Raw genomic sequence first — 20289 nt, 5'->3', positions numbered from 1 at the left:
TGGTAACTAAAAATATTAAAATGACTAACCGTTTGAATTACCGCTCTTATTGGAAGACGTTGATTGACCAAAAATTGTGTTTTCTTTAATTTTGAAGACATCTATAATAGAATATAATATGGTTAGTATATTAAAAAGATGAACAACATAAATATAAAAACATAATTTTATAGAGCATGATATTTCAATTTTGCTGACTTAATGAAAGATTTTAATACACAAAACAGAAAAATTAGAAAACCGGGAAACCAAGTACTATTAACTCTATGACAATTGTAGGTTATTTATATTTGGTGTTCACAGAGATATTAAAGACATGAAAATTAGAAATATTACACAAGAAACAACAATTGCACAACTTACTCGATCAACTGGATATGAAGACTATCGGCTAACTTGAATCGACAAAGATGATCAGAAATTCATTTATGTAAAAGTATCTAACCCACCAATATATTTCTATAATAGTAGCCCATGTTACCCATGGGTTGAAAACATATAAACAACCATATAAATATAGATAACCATAAAATTTCATAACTAACATATTAAACCAACACAAATATTTAACATAAGTTTGTAACCAAAATATTAAACATTTAGATTGTGTACATAAAAAGTTAATACTTACACAAACTTACTATACACTTAAATTATAAAACCAAACAAAGACATGAACATGTTATCATCATATTAGCACACCACCAACTTCTTCAACATTTCACAAAAAAAAAGTCATTTTGCTTTACAATATAAAAAAACAAAATAAAACATAGCTATCTGAGTAAATATACAACTAAAGTCTTAAGGTATTATGAGTTTCATTTCAACATTATTAATTAAACTTTTGTTTTATTTGGATTCAAAGACCTTTTAGTTAAATGTATTAAGTTAAGTCGAATCAATAAAGTTTTATTCTACTAATTTCACTAATTAAGTATAATTAAAATAATATAGAGATAATTAAAATTACACCGTTTATTTTAATTTTATTACATAGAAGTCATTCCCTAATTAAAATTTTATTAAAGTGACTACAATTTTTAGTAAACTATGTTTCAAACTCTTTAACACCATTACTTTATTTACAATTAATTTCATTTTATAATTCTTTTTTCAATTGTATACAATAATTTTAACGTTTATGCGTAATTAAATTGTTCAAATATAAAAAAGGAAACTTTGTTGAGATTGGAAATTATTAAAAACTTCAAAAGAGTTGTCAAATTCGATTCTTAAAAACAGTATTAATTAAATGTATAAATGATTGGAATGTATCATTAAAATTAAAGATGATGATTATTTAGCATAAATAATCAATTATATGTAGTGAATATCTAAGATTATATGTGTAAATACAAAGACGATTACAAGTAAACTAATAACCCACAACATTCGTCTCATTTATCCAAACAGTATAAACTTTGAAATGAATGATAAACTTTGATTACAAATCTCTTGGAGTTGGCTGCTGGAAATTCGAATTACCTCTAACAAATGTCAAACTGGAAAAAAAATATATATAGTTAGTAACTTACCATAAAAAAATCAATTTTTTAATTAAAATGTCTTACTTTTAACTTTAAAAGGTCATATTTGTTTCGGAAAATTATACATATTCCATACACATTCTTTTGAGCTAGTTTTCGTTAAATATTGCTCATGACTGGCTTGTATTTGAATTTTGTTAGTTTCAAGAGACAATAAGATATAACTATAAAATGGTTATCGAAAATATGTGTGGTTTATTTTAGGCATGCATCTTGACATTTAAACATAATTATAAATTGGTCAAGTAAAAAAAATGAAAACTTTCTGTGATTGGAAATCATCAAAATCTTTTAGATGACATTGAGAATTGGTCAAATAATGTTTGTTGATATTGGGATACTACTACAATTAGATTATGTTTTGTTGGTAAAAAACTTGCTGATATGGCCGATTACATCTGGGAAAAAAATCATGAATAATGAAACATATATTAAACCTATTTGTTAACTGTTGTCATTTAATGTATAAAAGTTAGAAGTATATTGCTAATAACGAATCGAACTAACCTATTGTTCCATTCTGAGGTATGTTCTTGGATTTGATATATCAAAGGTAGCAAACGACAATCCATAAAGGTGACCTTTAAACTCATAGGAATTAGAAAGACGAGTTTCTGATGTGAAGCATAGCTTGTGTGGGCTGTCAACATATCGGTATGTTGACATATTTGCTCCAAGTGAAGCTTTTCGAACAATCACTGACCGATTCTCAGCTAGCCAAACATCATGTTTCGGGATGCAAGTTTTCCTTACATATGCTTGCATTCTATTACTCTGCTACATTTTTAATATGACAAACATTATAATTATTACATATATATAATGAGGAATAAAAAAAATGGAATAAAAATAATTATATGTGCATATAATAATACCATCTCATCCTGCAAAATCATTTCAATTGACCAATCCTCTCCGGGCTTATTGTTGTCCATCAAACGCCATAGTCTCAGTATACGAACCTTCAGTACACAGTCTTTGTTAGTTACATCCAAATTGTTGAACATCATAATGTTTGATGGTTCCATGTTGTTGTTTCAGAAAGAATCAAACTCAAGCAAGGATTAAACATTGAATAATTAATATTTATACTTTGAACAAAACAAATAAAATTATAAATAAAAAAATATAAAAGTATGAACAAAATTATAAACCTTCAAAATGACACAAATAAGAATTTTGAGTAAGGAAGTGAGAAGTGTGAGAATTTGTGTATTCGAATTATTGTATATATAGATAAATAGATTTTGCTAGAAAGTTTGAGTTGTTCTATAAAAAGAAAAGTTCTAAATATATTAAATTTAGGAAATACAATTAGGGATTTTTGAGTAAGCAAACAATAATAACTCATCACTCATATCAATCATCAATCATATCAATTAAATTATTATTTATGTAAACTTATATTGGTAGTAATAAATATAGTAAATTTAGAGAATGTAATTAGGGATTTTTCTATAACCGAACAATAATAAGTGATATCAATTAAATTATAGTATAATTAGACACATTAAGTTGACTTTGAATTTAAATATAAATCCGCCATTTGTTGTTAGGTTGTAATAATGATATGAATCAATGCAAATCAATTGCAATACATCTAAAAATATGCCAAAGTATGATCAATTCCAAATTTAAATTGTAATCAGTGTTTAGGATCTTTTATATTCAATCGTATAGATGCAATTTCAATTTCAATTAAACATTATACATTAAATTAAAGATTAAACATACATTATACATTAAACATTAAATTGAACATATAGTATAAAACATTACTCAACATTAAACATATATTTAACATACTAATCTAGAATACAAATCAAAAAAATTTAACATATACTTTAATTGAAATTTAGAATCAATTAAACATAGGAAGCATATCAATTAACAATTAAACATTAAACATACAAACCTAAATTAGTAATCTAAAATAATAAATCGTTCAAACATACAAACCTGATGGTTTAGTGACTCGAAAAAACTTCGATTGACGGGGAAACAGGCATGGATGTGAAGACATGATTAACAGTATACTTCCATATGCTGAGCAGGTACATCGTTATGGATCTACTGAAATCAATTGTCGGATCTAATTAAATCAATCCTTGTCTTCATATAATGGAGCCTTACTTTATTTCGATCACAATAATTTAACCAAACTCCAAGGTCAATTACAATTGCAGGATCTAATGAAATCATAACCGGATCGATGTAAATAATGGCGGAGTGTAAGAGGGATTTGGGTGATTAGGTTAAAAGGAATTGAAAAGAAACCGGGTATTGAAATTAAAATATTTGAATATTGGAAACCAGGTATTGAAACTTAAACTTAAATGGTTACATTAATTATTGGTAATTGAATTTCTTTTTAATTTATTTAATTGTTAAGAAAATTAGAGAAGTATAAGACATATTTGGAAAAAAGAGGAATAGACCAATAGAGAAGGGACATGTGGACCCATTCTCAATTGTTTTAATAGTATAGTAGGATTGTTGTTGTTATTATTATTATATTATAAATTAAAATTGAAGTTGGTTAAATATTTCTATTTCAAATTTAGTTTTATTTTTTCTCATCTAAATTGCAATAAACAAGATTTATTTTATTAGTATTTGTCTAAATTTAGAATATAATGGAAAGTTGCAAAATGCCTATAAAAGAAGATTTGGAATTTGAGCGGAAAAATTAGCTAAGTAAAAAATAAGAGACTGTCATATCATCTTCCTTATTTTACTTTATTAGTATAAGTAGATTACACTTTCTCATAGTTAACACGCTATTTAATTTATATTTGATTTAAACCCTAAGAGGTAATGCATATCTATATCCATATTTATATCTATGCTATATATAAAGCATGAGTTAGCTAGGGACCTCTTAAATTTTAGGAGGTACATAAAACAGTGCACAATGTACAACTCACAATGCATAAATTTATGAGATTTTAGGGATAATATGGACTTTTCCACCTCTTTTTACGGTTAACAAACAGTATTTGATTGAAAACTATTTACAAGTATAGTCCTTTAACTTCAATCACATTTTGTCAATATATATAATGGGTTTACCCCCTTATTCTAAATTAACCACCCCCTACGACTTTAACGCCAATAACTTTTTACACACTCATATTTTTCAGAAAAAAAATACATCATAAAAACGAGCATATCATTCTTAATTTGAGTATGGTATTGCTATGTTTTTTTAATTTTAAAAACTTAACATGGTACGTGATTACTAGTTAGGAATGACAAACAGGCTTGGTCGTGTGGGTTTAGATCATGGGTCAAAAATGTTTATGAACAAAACTCGTGACACAAAAAAAGTTAATTTGGTTCAGGTCTAGTTGAGACCGGTTACACATGTACCGACACTGGATTGCGCACGTACAACCGTTGCGTAACGCGTGTGCCGACACTGGATGCACGCTCGATGTCATTTACACGAACACAAACGTTGGGTTACACGCATGCCGATGGGAGGTCAAACGCGTACTAACACCGGTTACGCGTTTGATGACGTGTTTGCACGCATGCCCCGTCACATCGCGTGAGCACCCATTTAGTATATATAATGAAGGAGTGATATGAAAAAGTAAAAGTGTTGATTTTAATAGTTTTACTGTTTATAAAGCACATAGTACAAGTTTAAAGAGTGATAAACGAATTATTGTGACATTAAATATCACGTTTTCTTTCCATTTTATTTAGTTACAATTTTTACCCTTTTACCTTTTATAAATTTTAAAATATTTTACGTGATTCTCAATTTGACAATTCATATTAGTTCCATATATTTTAATATATTATTATCGATATATTAAAATTTTGCTCAATACCGATTTACCAATTACAATATACAAGTTGTTGATGATTATGTAGAACACTTAATGCATATGCTATAAAGAAACCTGTTTCCTTCAATCTAGCAATCAGACTTCATCAATCTTTTTCCTCAAACCACCCTTATTTGACCGTATGATCATAATATCCGTTTTCTAAAGTTGATACCTTAAAATGTTTTTTCTAAGGCTTATTACTAGATTTTATTATGTATTTGTGTGGTAAAATTAAAACTTTGTCGTTGCTGCAACATCATGCGGTTCACTACTAGTATAAAAATAAAAACGCAATTTTAAATTCATAACTTGATAAGTCTACAACTCTAAAACATATAAATTATTTTTATTCTTTCGTAAAATTCTCGAAGAACCCTGATTTGTTTTTGCATGATTTTAAATTATATAAAGCCGATCCGGAATTATCCCGATCTCTATCCGTATTATATATGCATAATTTAAAATTTCATGATGACGTTAATTATAATCATAAGGTGTTTATATTTATCTTCAACATGACTTTACATATAAAAAAAGTCAAAAATCACATACCCAACAACCTTTATTTCCAATTATATAACTAACACCATTGCTTGCTTATTTCTTAATAATAATACAAGATTGCACTCAATCTTTTTCTTCCGTTATTTACTTCAAACCTTCAAATTTCTTTCAAACAAAAGCAAAGTTGATCATGGCAATGGAGCGGTCGGTTAAGCGGTATAATACGGGCGGGTTTGTGGATGAGATGAGGTCTGTGGCTATGAAGTTGCATAGTAAAGATCAATCTAAGGAAGGTGAAAAGGAAACACAAGGGAAACCATGGCCTAAATGGGAGCCCACCATTGATGGTTATTTGAACTTCTTGGTGGATAGTAAACTGGTTTATGATACCCTTGACAAGATTATTCACAAGGCTGATTTCCCGGAATGTGAGTTTTCTTTTTCCTTCTTTTTGTTGTTTAAATTAATAAAGGATTGATTTTTTATTCTTTTGTGAAAAATATTGTTTTTTTTTCGTATTCACAATGTTTATGTAATATTTGATCTCACAAATAATTTGTATTTTGTATAACGTTTTGGTCTTTTTCATGAACTGATTTTTTTTTAAAAGATTGGTTTTATGCTAACAAATTAGATAGATTTTTTTATTACAATTATATATACATGTTTATACTCATCTCACAATTCATTAGAATTTTGTATAAAAGGATTTCAAGAACTGATGTTTATGAAAAGAGATTGATTTATGCTAACAAAAATTACAATAAAACTTGTTTATACATTTGATCTCACAAATTATTAAAACTTTTTGAATAAAATGTGGTGTTTTTTCCTCAACTATTGGCTTCATGTAGATGCTGAGTTCAGGAACACAGGGCTGGAAAGGGCAGGAAATCTGGCAAAAGATTTAAAGTGGTTCAAGGAACAAGGTCATGTGATCCCTGAACCTCTATCACCTGGGCTGGACTACTCTCTCTATGTGGAACACCTATCAAAGAATGACCCACAAGCTTTTATTTGTCATTTCTATAATACATACTTTGCGCACACTGCGGGTGGTCGGATGATTGGAAAAAAGGTAAGATTACATCAACTGTTGAAATTAACCGACCGAACCATCCAAACTGAAGAAATTCGGCCTACTTGGTCGGTTTAAAATATACACGTTGCTGTTCATGGTTCGGTTTTAACAGTCTGGTTTACTTGTTTGGAGCTTCAAACAAGTCATGTAAACCAAACCGGCTGTTTTGACATTTTTTTTCTTCTCATTTTAGGAATATAAAGTATTAAAGTTATATACATTTTAGATTCTTGATATTTTTTAATTTGATTCAAAATTATAGTGTTGGAAAAAAAGAAAAACAAGCTTTTTGTCAAACTGTGAAAAGAAAACTGTAAAACCATGAAAGCAGCTGGTTTGGTTTGTCTATTTTTCAAAAACATAGTTATCAGTCCGACTGAAAATTGACGTCAAAATAGGCCAAACCGGACCATGAACATCACTAATTGGAGTTATAGACGATTTAAAGATTAAATCAGCTATTTTGTGTATATAAATTTAAGTTTTTATGTAAATTTTGTGCAGGTAGCAGCAAAGATTTTGAATGGTAAGGAACTGGAATTCTACAAATGGGATGGTGATCTTTCCCAACTATTGCAAAATGTTAGGGAGAAGTTGAATAGAGTTGCAGAGGTAATTTAATAGTCAAAACTAATAACTTTTAATTTGGCAAATTATAATAAATACTTTTTTAACTTTTGGTCTGCTGCAGTGTACTCTACACAATTCTTGCAAATTAGAAGCTGTAGATGTCAAATCTTTAAAAAAGTACCAAGTTTGAACTCTAAAGTCAAAAGTGGTTTTGCTATGATCTAATGTGGTTTTTATGGTTTAATCAGAACTGGACAAGAGATGAGAAGAACCATTGTCTTCAAGAAACTGAGAAATCATTCAAATTTAATGGTGAGATTCTGCATTTGATCTTGGCATGATCATGAAAGGAGCTTGAATATTGTTTCTTTTAATGGTCTTCAATTGTATAAACATATGCCACATATTTGTACATAATCCTTCTCTGTATAAAGCTTTGAAATAACGTAACTTGACCAAAAAGTGGACTCTTTCAACTTGTAAAAACCAAATGAAGCAGTGATCTCATGTTCAAATCTTACTTTCATTGGTTTGCTACCATAAGCTTTTGATGACCATCTGCCTATGTTAGTTAACCGGGTATTAATACAGTCCTATAAATTTTCGGTCACATGTTAGTTAACAGGGTATTAACAGAGTCCTATAAATTTTCGGTCACGAGTTCTCATGGTTAGATTAAAAAGGTTCCAAGAAATCTTTAAAAGATCATTCAACAATAAATGTTGCCCCTTTTAAAATTGACATATATGTTTTGAGTTTCTTAACTAAAAAATGATTCTATTCAGATACCTGTCACATAGATAAATCTTAATACCATGATTTGTATTTTCCTGCCTGGATCAAACTACATTCAATTCTAGGAAACAAAAAGTGGTCACAACATTCATAAAGCTGTATGAAATGGATTCATACTGTGACTAATAATGAAAAATATATTCAAATTAGTGTATGCGTTGTGATCGTATGTTAGTGGGTCGAAGAAGATTTTACACCCAAACTTGGAAAACGTCACACATGAACACAAATACGACATGTGTTCGCAGGGTTGCACAGAGATAACATGTTTAACCCGAAAAGATTGTTTAACTTTATTTTGTGCATATCCATAACCTAAATTCTAAAGTTACATAATCAATACTTTTAAAAAGCAATTATGTTTGAAATATGAAAATATATTATTGAAGACTACCTTACTGGTTTATTTGGGTGCCGAGATGAAGAAAGATAGTAAAACACAACAAAGTTGGTCATTTTTCAAGAGATTTTTGGGTTAACTATGCTAATAAACTTCAAGATTTGTTCTATAGACTGAATCTTATACCTACGACCGAGTTTAATTGAACAAATTTGACTACAAAAGTCAAACTTTCTCCAAGTACAATATGTAAGAACCAAAAACATTTAATGAAGAAACACGAAATCCCCCTTCAGTCTAATTGTTTAGTCTAATGGTGATATTTAAGTATTCCCCGCGACGGGTTAAATATTCATCGGCGCAAATGAGCAGTTCACCTACAAAACAAAGCACTGTGAGCTCGTTACGAGGAGATATGGGGAGGATCCTCTCGTAACCACCCTCCGGCGTGAGAATCAACATCGATGTATAGATAATACTTTTCTAGAGAGTAATAGTAAGTAAGAGTCTGGATCCTTTACCATTTGGAGGTAGCTTGGTATCTATAGGCGTTAGAAAGGAGAGAGAGGGTGTGCCCACATGCCCTATCAGACAATCCACCAATCAAGTTCCTTGGACATGTGTTAAGGATAGTTGGTGGACATCATGCCCGTCTGATGTTGACATGTTGTACTATGTAGTACTATTGATTATGTGTTGTTCATTCCTCATTGGCTGGATGTTCTTGTCGATGAATATATCTCCTTTTGCACCATGCTCATGGAGATATTTGGCACTCCTATTCCCGAGGTGTCATGGAATATTTGGCGCCTGGAGATATAACATCTAGCGCCATGACATTTGCATGGCACATAACCCAATTGCCAGCGGAGGTACGTTATGGTTATGGGTAGGTTTAGTAGCCTACCTCTACAATCAACAAGCTCAAAGATCCAAAACAAAAAGCAAAAACCTAGAAAGATGAAACCTAAATTGTATTCAATTTTTGGTAACTGTTACAATTTTTTACTTTTTGTACAACAAACACAACACTTGACTCAAAACCAATAAATTCAATCAATCTTATAAAAAAGTGGTAAAACAATGATAATCCTACAAAATTGTACAACTAATCTTTATTTAGTACAATAAATTGTACAACTAATCTTTATTTAGTACAATGAGCATCAGTACCATATTGAACACAGAGAGTATACCTAAGGCCCTAAACGTAATTCTTAATTTCTTTTGAACTAGTGTTGCTAGCTTGCAACAGTCTTTCATCTTCCCCGTATATCAAATATGGAGCTTCACCTTTCTTTATTGACAATAACTTTTTTGCCTCTTTTAACATGATACTCCCAACCCTGAACATCTGTTTTCATAACCAGCACGCGTTCTTTCTTTGGTATCATTTATCGAGTTGAACTGATCTTAATTGAAGTTCAATTTCTTTGTTCTATTTAGATGCCATTTTTTCACCCTTTGCTGAAACCGCAGTATTGCCTAGCCTCCCAACCAACTGTATCACGTCCAAAGAATTATTCCAGAAGAATTGCAAGCCCATGAAGAATCACGGATGCAAATGTAGTTTTATCTATCAAAATGGTTCCTTCCAGCCCGTCTTTCAGGTCGTATAGGCCATATAACCTTTTTTACCCTATCAAAATGGATACGGCCCGTATGATGGGATGAAAAATGTCATCTGGCTCGTATGACTTTGTCAATGGGCAAACCAATCATTTCTTCATGTGTCAAAACATTATAAAGGCGATGGGCCGCATGGTTTGGCCCTCATACGACCCGTATGATTTTTCACCCTATCATGCATGGGTTGGTATTTGGTAACGTCTCGTCTTTTTGTTTTTATAATGGCTTATTCGATTTAAGTTTTTACGGATTTTTTCGTTTAGGCTTGAAATTTATTAGCCGGAAAGAAATTGGCCATCATTCTCGGATTTTGGAAACTAACCATCATGCTCGAATTTTGGAAATCGGCCATCGTGTTCGGGAATGGAAAACCAGAACCAAGTAGTCGCATGTATGCCCTCATGCTCGTGTCGTAATTAACACCGACCGGGTACGGATATTGAGGGGTCAATTGAGTGTTGTTCGGTTGTCGATTATTTGGGTCAGGATTGTTTGAGTCGGGTTGTCAGGATGTGAAACCTATTACGAACGAATCGATTTCAGATATACTTAGGATCTAGTTCTCTGATATGTTATTGGTGATTGAATACTTTAGTGAAGTGTGTGTGTGTGTGTGACTCATTTGCTATACCTCATTCGTGAAACATCCTTAACGAATGGTACATAATAATAGCGGATATGCTCATTCGTTAAACAACCTTAAAGAATGGCTAATAAACATAACGTATGCGCTCATTCGTTAAACATCTTTAACTAATGACCACATTATATTACGAATGGACTAATAAATTACCAAAATGCCCTTTTACATCAATAAAATAAATTACAATGATAAACAAAGACCGAGATGACAAAACAATCCACTAACACAGGAATGTTGACTGAAACCGTGTATATAGTTGTTTAGTGAATTCATATTTGTGGGTACAAAATGAAAGTGAAGGAGAACTTGAAAGATGATGAAGATGGTGAAGTTGGTGGTTTATATAATAAATAAAATTGTTTTTTTTTTATTTTTTAATATTACCTTTGTTCAATGGTCAATTTTTTTAAAAAGTGTGCCATGCCAAAGTTATGCAGAAAACGATTTAAATAAAAATCACCAAAACGCCCGGGGAGAGGGAGGGGGAGGGAGGGAAGAGGGAGGGGGCGGGGGGAGGGAGGGAGGGGGCGTTGCATCCCAGCATTTTTCGGCCAAAAACGCCGATTTTTGTGGCCACTACGGACGGTCTAATGGAGGTGAAGAGGAAGAGGAAGAGGGTTATGAGGGTGGTGAGTTTGATGGGTCGGTTTTTATTCCATGTGTAAGACTGGATCTAGAGAGTAAGTGGGAGTGAGTGAAGTTTTGTTTGGGTTAAGGAGAGGTTAAAAAAGACCATTAGACTTTTAAACATATTGACACCGAAAATCATAAAAATAAATAAATAAAAAAATTTGCACCTGGTTAGGTACGGTAGCGATAACAACATACAAAAAGAAAAAATTCTTAAAATGACCCAAATAAGAAGAGAATTCAAAAAACGACTCTTATAAAAATCAACCCATCAAACTCATCACCCCCAAAACCGACTCCTAAAAAATGACTTCTCCAATAAAAACATTAAGAAATGTTTAAATCGTGGTATATTTACTACCACACATTTATATGTTAATAATTCCCACAATAAAAGGTACAGCTGTAGTCACACATTTCTTACCTGATTAGGTCGACCTAGATGAGACTCAACCTATTACCAAACACTACTTCAAGACTGATAATCATATCAATTTGATGAGACAGGTGGAAAATCGAAACAACAAGTTTATCACCACTAGAAAACATATAGATGATGCACCACCAGAATCCATGTTTGCCATCTAAACTCAAACACTTCCTCCTTTGAAACAAGAGGGGCGGCAAGTCAAGCGGACTTGTGGTAGTGTTCCGGCGGCAACAATTTGAAGAACAAGAGGTTCAGTTGACCGGGTTGTGTAGTAAGAGCATTGGATACGATTATAGGAACTTTGATAGGGTTTTCAAAGTTGTAGCAGGGGCATTGGTTCGAAGGTAAAAGTTTGTTTGGTTTTTTGTGAAAGAGAATTTTGAGGAAATAAACAAGTTGAAGTTCAAAAAAGAATGGTGTTCCCTCGATTAGATGACTAGAATTGCAACCAAATGAGTGGATATGCGATTTCATATGACCAAGTGAATTATCGGGAACGAGGTCACGGAGGTAGTCAAGTTCGAGAGAGCCGGAAGAAGACAATGATCGATCAAGAGGAGTTTCAGGAGGTCAAGACCGATATGGTGTAGACTAAGATGATGAGGACCGAAATGGTCAAGATCGTGGGTCGAATCACAAGGGCCAAGAATGAGATTCAAGCCCAAGGGAAGACGCGTAATGATAAAATGAAACACGTCTTTCTTCAACCCAAGTGGAGAAAAAAAAAATTATGTAAGAGATCAAGAAAAGTCTCGGGAGAATCAAGAAATGGTGAAAAGCATGAAGCTGAAGCCCAAGAGAAGATGTGTAATGATCAACGAAACAAGTGTTTCTTTAAGCCAAGTGGAGCCCTAAGAAATCTATAAGAGATCAAGAAAAATCTCGGGAGAATAAAGAAAATGATGACAAGTGTGAAGTTGAAGCCGACCCACTAATTCCGAGTAGGAAATTAGCGTGTGAGTCGTATACAACAATTGGTGGAGTGATTGTTGACTCAATTGTTGTTTTGACCGACTGTAGGGCCCAACCTAAGAACTAAAAGGGGTTATTAGTGGGTTGCTTAATGACCAAGTTAGGGTTATCAGGTTCCATGTTAGCTATGTTGAGTTAACATTATAAATAGGGCAACCAAGTTATGGATTTTCAAGAGGTGAGATGCAATTGAGTTAGAGTTCATAAAGAGTCAAACAGAGTTAGGGTTTGAGAGTTGTAAAAAGTTTTTTGATGTATATTTTCTGATTAATATAAATGAGAGTTAGTCGTTTATTTCTTTTTTGATTATCGATCGAGACTTGAACATATGTCACAATTATTCAGACTAGTTACTAATTGGCCTTAAAGCTGAATATTACTTTTTGTATGCGTCCTGGTAGACTGTTAATGGTGTTGGGGGAGTTGTAGCATCAAACCACCAGGATTATTGGATAAATGATATTGTACTCACTAGTAGAAAATATACCTTTAATGAACGCCAATCATGACACACAGTAATTTTGTGACGTGTAAAAACCACGTGTCACTAAATATTGTCATATTTTATCAAAATTTGAAGCATTTGCATGTCAATGTTTTATTGTCATAAAAGGTTTAAAAAAAACACGGGTGTGTATCATTTTTAAGTGTCACTTTTTTTATTTTGGTTAAAAAAACAAACTATCAAAACCCTCTCTCATCTCATCGACCTTTCTAGGGCTCAATTCCATCCATCATCTATCTCTCATGGCAGTAACCTAATTCCGTATCTCTCATCATCGATCGTTCAATCGGATTCACGGCTCTGGCTTTACGAACATGCTGGATCAGATTCACAATTACGGCTCTGGATTTAAGGATTTGTTGCATCTAATTTACGATTATGGCTCTGATTACTCATTGATTACGGTACAATCTCTTACTTGTTGTGTTAAATTGGGGGCATAAACTAGCTTTACGGATCTGCTGATGCATAAATTGGTTAAACTTAAACTGATGCATAAATTGGTTAGGTTTATGCTGCTTAATCTCTTGTTGTGTTAGTACCAGATGTTCAAGTCTATGCGTATTGTGTCTTCAATAGAGCTTTTGTCAATTATGATAGCGGTTGAGTTCGTTTATATGTTTTCGATCTGTTTTCATAATATAATTAGGGTTTATAAAATTAACTGGAAACTTCGTAAAATAATAATAATGCCTAAAAATACGTCTAAATCACTCACTGCTTTATCCAATGATTTAGGGACGTAGTTATTTTGCAGTCAATTTGTGGTATATATTATAGGTTTATATGTTTAACCTATTTAGATGGTTAATCTTTTAAATTTTTGTTGTTAGGCCTATTTGTGGGAGTGTTTTGAGAGTTAAATGGTTAATCTTTTTGTAACTTATCAGTAAGGGTGAAAGCAAGTCGAGCCGTTCACGAGCTACTTGATATCGATCGATAAAAATATTTGAAACTAGCTGAGCGCTATCAAGCTTGAGCCTTAAACCTTAAATAAAGCTCATTTAGGCCCCTCGAGTCGTAACGAGACTGGTGTATGTTTTAACGTTTATACTATTATAGTGACTCTTTTGGACTTTTGTGTTCATATCACGCTGCACAACCGAGCTTGATCTGAGATTTGTCTCGTTAAGGCATTCTGCACACGAGCTCAAGCTGAACATAGGCTCGTTTAAGGTTTTTCGCAAAATATAATAAATAACTTAAAAACGTATATAAATTTAATAAATAATAAACGAGCCGAGATCGAGCTTGAAAAACGACTCACGAGAAAAGCTAAGCTCGAGCTTTAGAAAAAGGACTCGAAACAAGCCGAGCTCGGGCTCGACTCGTTTACACCCCTAGCTAGTTATTAGTGCATGTCTGTGCAATATTCAATTATATGTTTTGTGAAATATGTTAATGGTAACTAAACAAAAATGTTAGATACAGGGCAAATACGTTTTTTTAGATTTGTCAAATCTAACTTCTCATGCTAAATACGCAGAGTCTTGACATACCAAAATTCATGTAAAAATAGAAAAACACAAGACAAACATGTATAAATTCAATATAAAAACAATTAATGCATTCTATTAGAGCATATGAAATTATGCAGAATGTGCATTTAGTATTTACGTCAACTCAAGATATAGAGGTTGATTATTAGGTTTTAATCATACTAAACATCTACATTTTTATATAATCTTTTCTGCTGTTCTTTTTTATGTGAATTAAAGTCATGATTACTTTACATTTTGGTGGGATGTAGCTACAAAATACATATACAGTGAGAACACACAAAAATCTAACAAATGCATATATGTATAGAATCTCATTATATTTATCATTATTTAACAAATGCTATATAAAAATTAAGAAAATGAACTAGGAAAAATGTGTTTTTTTGTGATATCTAGGGTGCAAACGAGATGAGTCGCTCGAGAGCTACTCGAGCTTGGATCAATAAAAAGATTGAAGTGAGCCAAGCTTTTTCGAGCTGGACTTAAATGTATTGACTTCAAATTGTGCATCCGAGCTCGACCCAAGCTTTGGCTCGTTTAAGATGCTACACGAGCTGAGCTTAAGCTCATTTAAGGTTTTTCTCAAAAATGTATTAAAATAATTAAAAACATATATAAATTAATATACTATTCGAGCTCGAGCTTTAGAAAAAGAGCTTGAAACAAGTCAAATTCGAGTTCTTTAAGTCAAAACGATTCCTAGTACTGATATGAATTAACAATGAAATTCCTTGACACCAAAGAAGAGTTCGACCCAATGGTTTGTTTCTGTCCTAGTTGATCTATATAAATAATATTATGATTTCTTACACTTTTAATGACTTTTGAGCTAGTTTCTATTTAATATTATCTCTATTTGGCTCATATTCGAATTTTAATGATGTCAAGAGATAACGGCTAAACTGGAATCCTTTATTTTAGCAATTATTATCACTATTATTAGTCGTTTATCTCTTAACTAAATTGTAGAATTTAAAAATGATAACTATGTATTCACAGATAAGTAAGAAATATAAAAAAAAGAATTATTTAATATGAAAAACTTAACTATTTAAATGATGTGATGCATTGTCAGTGTGTGCTTTGAAACAAAATAACGTAAATTCAATCTTTCACTTTAGGGTTATAAATGAATGGTCACCATTTTCACTAAATAAATCGCATTTATTTGATCCCAGGAACCGGTTATGCTTGCAACATATTAGTGGGCGTCATCAAATAAAATAATCAAGTTGAATTAAAGAAAGATGGAAAGCCCAAAAAAATTAATTGGTTAGCAGCCCAGACATAAATTAAATATCGAGACTGCGGGATGGAACAAAAGGGAAGGTGGTGGACAACGAGAATATATTAACGTGAAGGCAAATAATATTGGGTGGTGTGGATTGATTGGAAAAAAAGAACCTACTGTGTGAGAGAGAAACGTAGGCGCCAATCAAAGGGGGCCACCCCTTTGTGCGTTTGTGAATTCGAGACGGAAAAGAAGAAAGAAAAACAAGGAAGCAAGCAAGCAAGAAGAACAAGAAGGTCAAATATATATTTTATTATTCGATAAACCGGTTTGTTTGTTTTGTTTTTGCTTTATTCATAATTATGAGAGGCTAAATTGTTATACTGCCTGGGTTTGGAAGAATAATTTTTAGACTCGTTTTATTTTTGGTTTTGGATTTATTATTCATTGTGATGCATAAGCGTATTTGGTATTAATTTATAACCAATTTATTGTTCCATATGCGTCTTTGTGAATGCCTTTCATGTATAGATGCATATTAGGTTGTTTACTGTGTGTTTACAACTACTTTATGGTAATTGTTAATGTTTTCCATAGGAACGATAATTGAGAGTTTAGAGATAACTTATATTCTGTCACTTGAGAGACTGGGAGGTAATTAAGTGTCGTCTGTTTTGGTCTTTTGCGGGTTTGGGTAGTGATTTCACGGGAGTGAGTTACCCTTGATTCTCTAAGATTCTTACAAATCCGAATTATAACTGAATTCAATAAGAATACCCCTTTACACCTTAGGGTGTTTTGTGATTAGAGAGACCCGGAGGTAATTTAGTCTTTGGGTACCTTAGCATAGTTAGGTAAGGTGAGACCGGGAGGTGATCTGAACCATTAAACAATTGAGCATACATGATATTTAGGGTTCTTAGGTATTGTTGGTGAGACCGGGAGGTGATCTAGCTTGCTATAGTTATTCCTTAAAATTCATATTTTTAGAATACGGTACCAATCATAAATCCAATTCCGAGAGTTTGCGAGTTGACTAGTGGGATTCCTTGCCTAGGTAGTCGTTTCACCATATTTGAGTTCTAAACCGATTTGCTCGTGACCAGTGACAGTTTTAGTTTAAGTATTCTTTAGTTTTATTAAATAATTTAAAAAAACATAAAAATCAATTAAATCTATTTATTTAAGTTATTAGTCAGAGTCTAGTTTAAGTGTCGCTAGTGTCCTGTGGGTTCGATATCCGGACTTCGTTAAGCTTTACTACAGTCGATAGGTACACTTGCCTGTCTAGTGGTCTAGCATTAGGAGAGTCTAGATTTATAAATTTAAAACTAGATTGTCTAAGTTAGTTTAGGTTTTAATAGACCGCGTTTCGTACATCAATGGATCAAGAATACAGGTGGCAAGATGTGATTGTTGTCGAATCTAGCAAATAAATAAACCAACTTACACTTACTATGAATAGTATGAATGAAAGTAAAGTTCGTGTCATTAGGATACATATTAAATAAATTATACCAAAAATATTTCAAGGTCCAGACACAATTGTTTTAAAAGGGGGGTTTTGATTTAAACTAGAAATTAACGAAAACAAATTTATTATAGAAAAGTGAATTCAAGTATATAAAAACTAATTCCAACACTAAGGAAATTACTTGATTTAATACCAACTTATGATCATTAACAATTATGGTGCAATGATTTTTATGTTTAAACGGTTTGTATCAATACTAGACGTCACACCGTTCGGACCTCCACTCTATCTAATGTCCAACCACACACCGTTTGGTGATTAAAGCCAACCCTCTACTCCAAGCTCACGCTGTTCAGAGTGTTTCACTAGATCATGTGACTCTACAATAGTTTTTAGTTCATAAACAAACACAAAATATTACTTGTTTCTTTTACCAAAACTTAAAAACTGCCTAGGATTTTAAATGTTGATGAACTTTATTAGAAAAATTAACAAGTTGATCAGGTTTATTAACAGTCTAATATATACCGGAGTGAACCGGGTTTAAACACAAGAATCGAACAAACAAACCACTCAAAAAACGAATCACATAGCTGTTTCACATAAGTTTCGAATCAAATCAAACCCTAGTGTCGAAATTAAAATTGATTTAGCCGGACATGGTGGCTAAACCAATCAAACCAAATATGAAAGAAAACGTAAACTCACAAAACCAGAAAATAATAATCTTCTCTTCGCTCTCAAGTCTTCTGCAGTGAAAAGAGATGTCCACCACTCTTGTATTCTCGACTTTTCTTTATATATATCCATATCCCAACCTTTACGGGAGCCTAGGTCTTCATGGAGCTTGATGGCCCATTTTAGTCCAATATAGTAATTAAGTCTTCAGCCCATTTAATTTTACTTGTTTTGCCGATTGTAGACGTGCGGCCAAAAACAACTCAAACATCTAACAATTGTTTTTCTATATATATATATATCTAGGAAGTCAATTTTTCACCTCTTTATCTTTTCCGATTAATATATATGGAGGTGCTATGACACAAGGGCATGGTGTATGATAGAGGAAATGCAACTCAACCGATTTTAGTCGGGATTCAATCTATGACCACAAGCATTAGGATGAGAAACTAAACACATATATTTATTAAGGTTATTGCATACAACATTGGTGTTCATAAACGGACCGAGCCTATCACAAATCCCAAATTATCTATGTTTTCCTCCCCATGGTTACTATCATGTTTAAACTTTTACATGCTAGTTTCCTATCATTTCTCATGTGCAACAAACTTTTCTTAACCACAAACGGGTCATGCGATTTTTTTAAAGTTTTTTTTCAAGTTTTATTATTATTATTATTATCTTCAAAATATGCCATGAAACATCCAATATAATTTATATACACCCTAGAATGCAATGCATAAACCAAACTAGATGCAAAATTATTATGAAACATACCTTTCAAGTCTCCCCAGGCTTAAAATTCGGCTTCTTCCTCCTTGAGGCTTGAAGTGAGGCGTGAAACGGAACTACTGAGGTGGAAGGAGTGGTCCGGCTTGAAGATTCTTTTTACAAACGAATAGCCGTTGATGGCGAAACAATTCAAACCAATATTTTGTCTCTACCCATGCTTCAACAGCCAACATAACCAAGTCTTTGTGGTCCAGTGCCATGTTATAAAATAAAGAACTCTTTTGTGAACATGGTTGCCTCCCAAACTGATTATTAAAGTCTTGAAATTTTGAGTGAACAATTTTTAATCCCATAACTGATGATCAAAGCCTTGAAGCTTGTTTGGAATTAGACAGTGATGGAGGTGTGGATTCAGGTTTAAGGTTGTCTGAAACGGGCTCAATCGGCAATTTTGGGACGGAAAAAAAAACGAGCGAGGGTGGATGTGAGAGGTGTAGTCAGCGGCAACAGAGGTGTAGGGTTAGGGTTGAATGGAGAGCGGATGATGGTGTTAGGGTTTGTTTGAAGAGGGATGACGAGGTCTGATGGTTTTGACCAAGGTTTCAAAACCAACATATTAATTTATTTTATTTTTATTATTATTATTATTATTTTGACCTGGTTGTATGTTTTGGACAGACCCTTTATCCTGCCGGGTTAGATTTTGACATGCCCGGGTCAAAATGCTTAAAAAAATTTTACATGGCCAGGTCACCTTTTTAAAGAAGTTTTAACACGGTCAGGTCGAGGTTCTGATCAAAACTACTTTCACACCACTAAGTTGAAAATTAATATTATTATTATTATTGTAAATTAAAATAAAAACCAAAACCACGGGTTGCCTCCTGGGAAACGCCTTTCTTTAGTGTCTTTGGCTAGACTTATTATTTTTGAAATTTTTCTTTAATCAGGTGCCACCATAAACGGAAGAAGCCTTTGGGCAATATTCGGTAACTTTAGTTTTCGTGCTTTTGGCCTTTCTTTGTTCCGTTTATCAGTTTCCGTCAATTCCTCCCGAAGATTGAATATTTCATTATGTTTCTTTGATGCAACTTCTTTTATACTTTTGTTTAATACTAAGACTAAAACACCATTGCTAGACAACTCAAAGCATTTATCAATTAGTGGTTCAATGG

At 32.5% G+C, this 20289-nt stretch overlaps 2 protein-coding genes across 2 annotated transcripts; one reads left to right on the top strand and one right to left on the bottom strand.

Annotated features, from left to right (window-relative positions):
- Positions 1-2057: 2057 nt before the first annotated feature.
- LOC143635611 (uncharacterized) lies at positions 2058-2578 on the bottom strand. Its single transcript, XM_077103397.1, has 2 exons — positions 2426-2578; positions 2058-2324 (listed from the first exon to the last, which is right to left on the bottom strand). The coding sequence occupies exons 1-2, from the start codon at positions 2576-2578 to the stop codon at positions 2058-2060; spliced, it is 420 nt and encodes a 139-aa protein (XP_076959512.1).
- A 3467-nt stretch (positions 2579-6045) lies between these two features.
- Positions 6046-8022, top strand: LOC143635601 (heme oxygenase 1, chloroplastic-like). The gene is made up of 4 exons (XM_077103388.1): positions 6046-6324; positions 6751-6974; positions 7482-7589; positions 7796-8022. The coding sequence occupies exons 1-4, from the start codon at positions 6087-6089 to the stop codon at positions 7886-7888; spliced, it is 663 nt and encodes a 220-aa protein (XP_076959503.1). The 5' UTR covers positions 6046-6086; the 3' UTR covers positions 7889-8022.
- The last annotated feature ends 12267 nt before the right edge of the window (positions 8023-20289 follow it).

Source organism: Bidens hawaiensis, unplaced genomic scaffold, assembly GCF_021521415.1.
Source record: "Bidens hawaiensis isolate Kalapana, Puna unplaced genomic scaffold, B.hawaiensis_p1.1 tig00007614_1, whole genome shotgun sequence".
Taxonomy (NCBI): Eukaryota; Viridiplantae; Streptophyta; class Magnoliopsida; order Asterales; family Asteraceae; genus Bidens; species Bidens hawaiensis.
Note: the sequence above shows the minus strand (reverse complement) of the source record. Positions and strands in the feature narration are given on the sequence as shown.

What these genes read in the sequence shown, in the direction of transcription:
- LOC143635611 (XM_077103397.1), bottom strand. Translation starts at nt 2,578, where the DNA reads ATGGAACCATCAAACATTATGATGTTCAACAATTTGGATGTAACTAAC. An exon ending in TGATTTTGCAGGATGAGATG is followed by an intron (nt 2,325 to 2,425) that starts GTATTATTATAT and finishes AAAATGTAGCAG; the next exon opens with AGTAATAGAATGCAAGCATA.
- LOC143635601 (XM_077103388.1), top strand. Translation starts at nt 6,087, where the DNA reads ATGGCAATGGAGCGGTCGGTTAAGCGGTATAATACGGGCGGGTTTGTG. An exon ending in GTCGGATGATTGGAAAAAAG is followed by an intron (nt 6,975 to 7,481) that starts GTAAGATTACAT and finishes AATTTTGTGCAG; the next exon opens with GTAGCAGCAAAGATTTTGAA. An exon ending in AGTTGAATAGAGTTGCAGAG is followed by an intron (nt 7,590 to 7,795) that starts GTAATTTAATAG and finishes TGGTTTAATCAG; the next exon opens with AACTGGACAAGAGATGAGAA.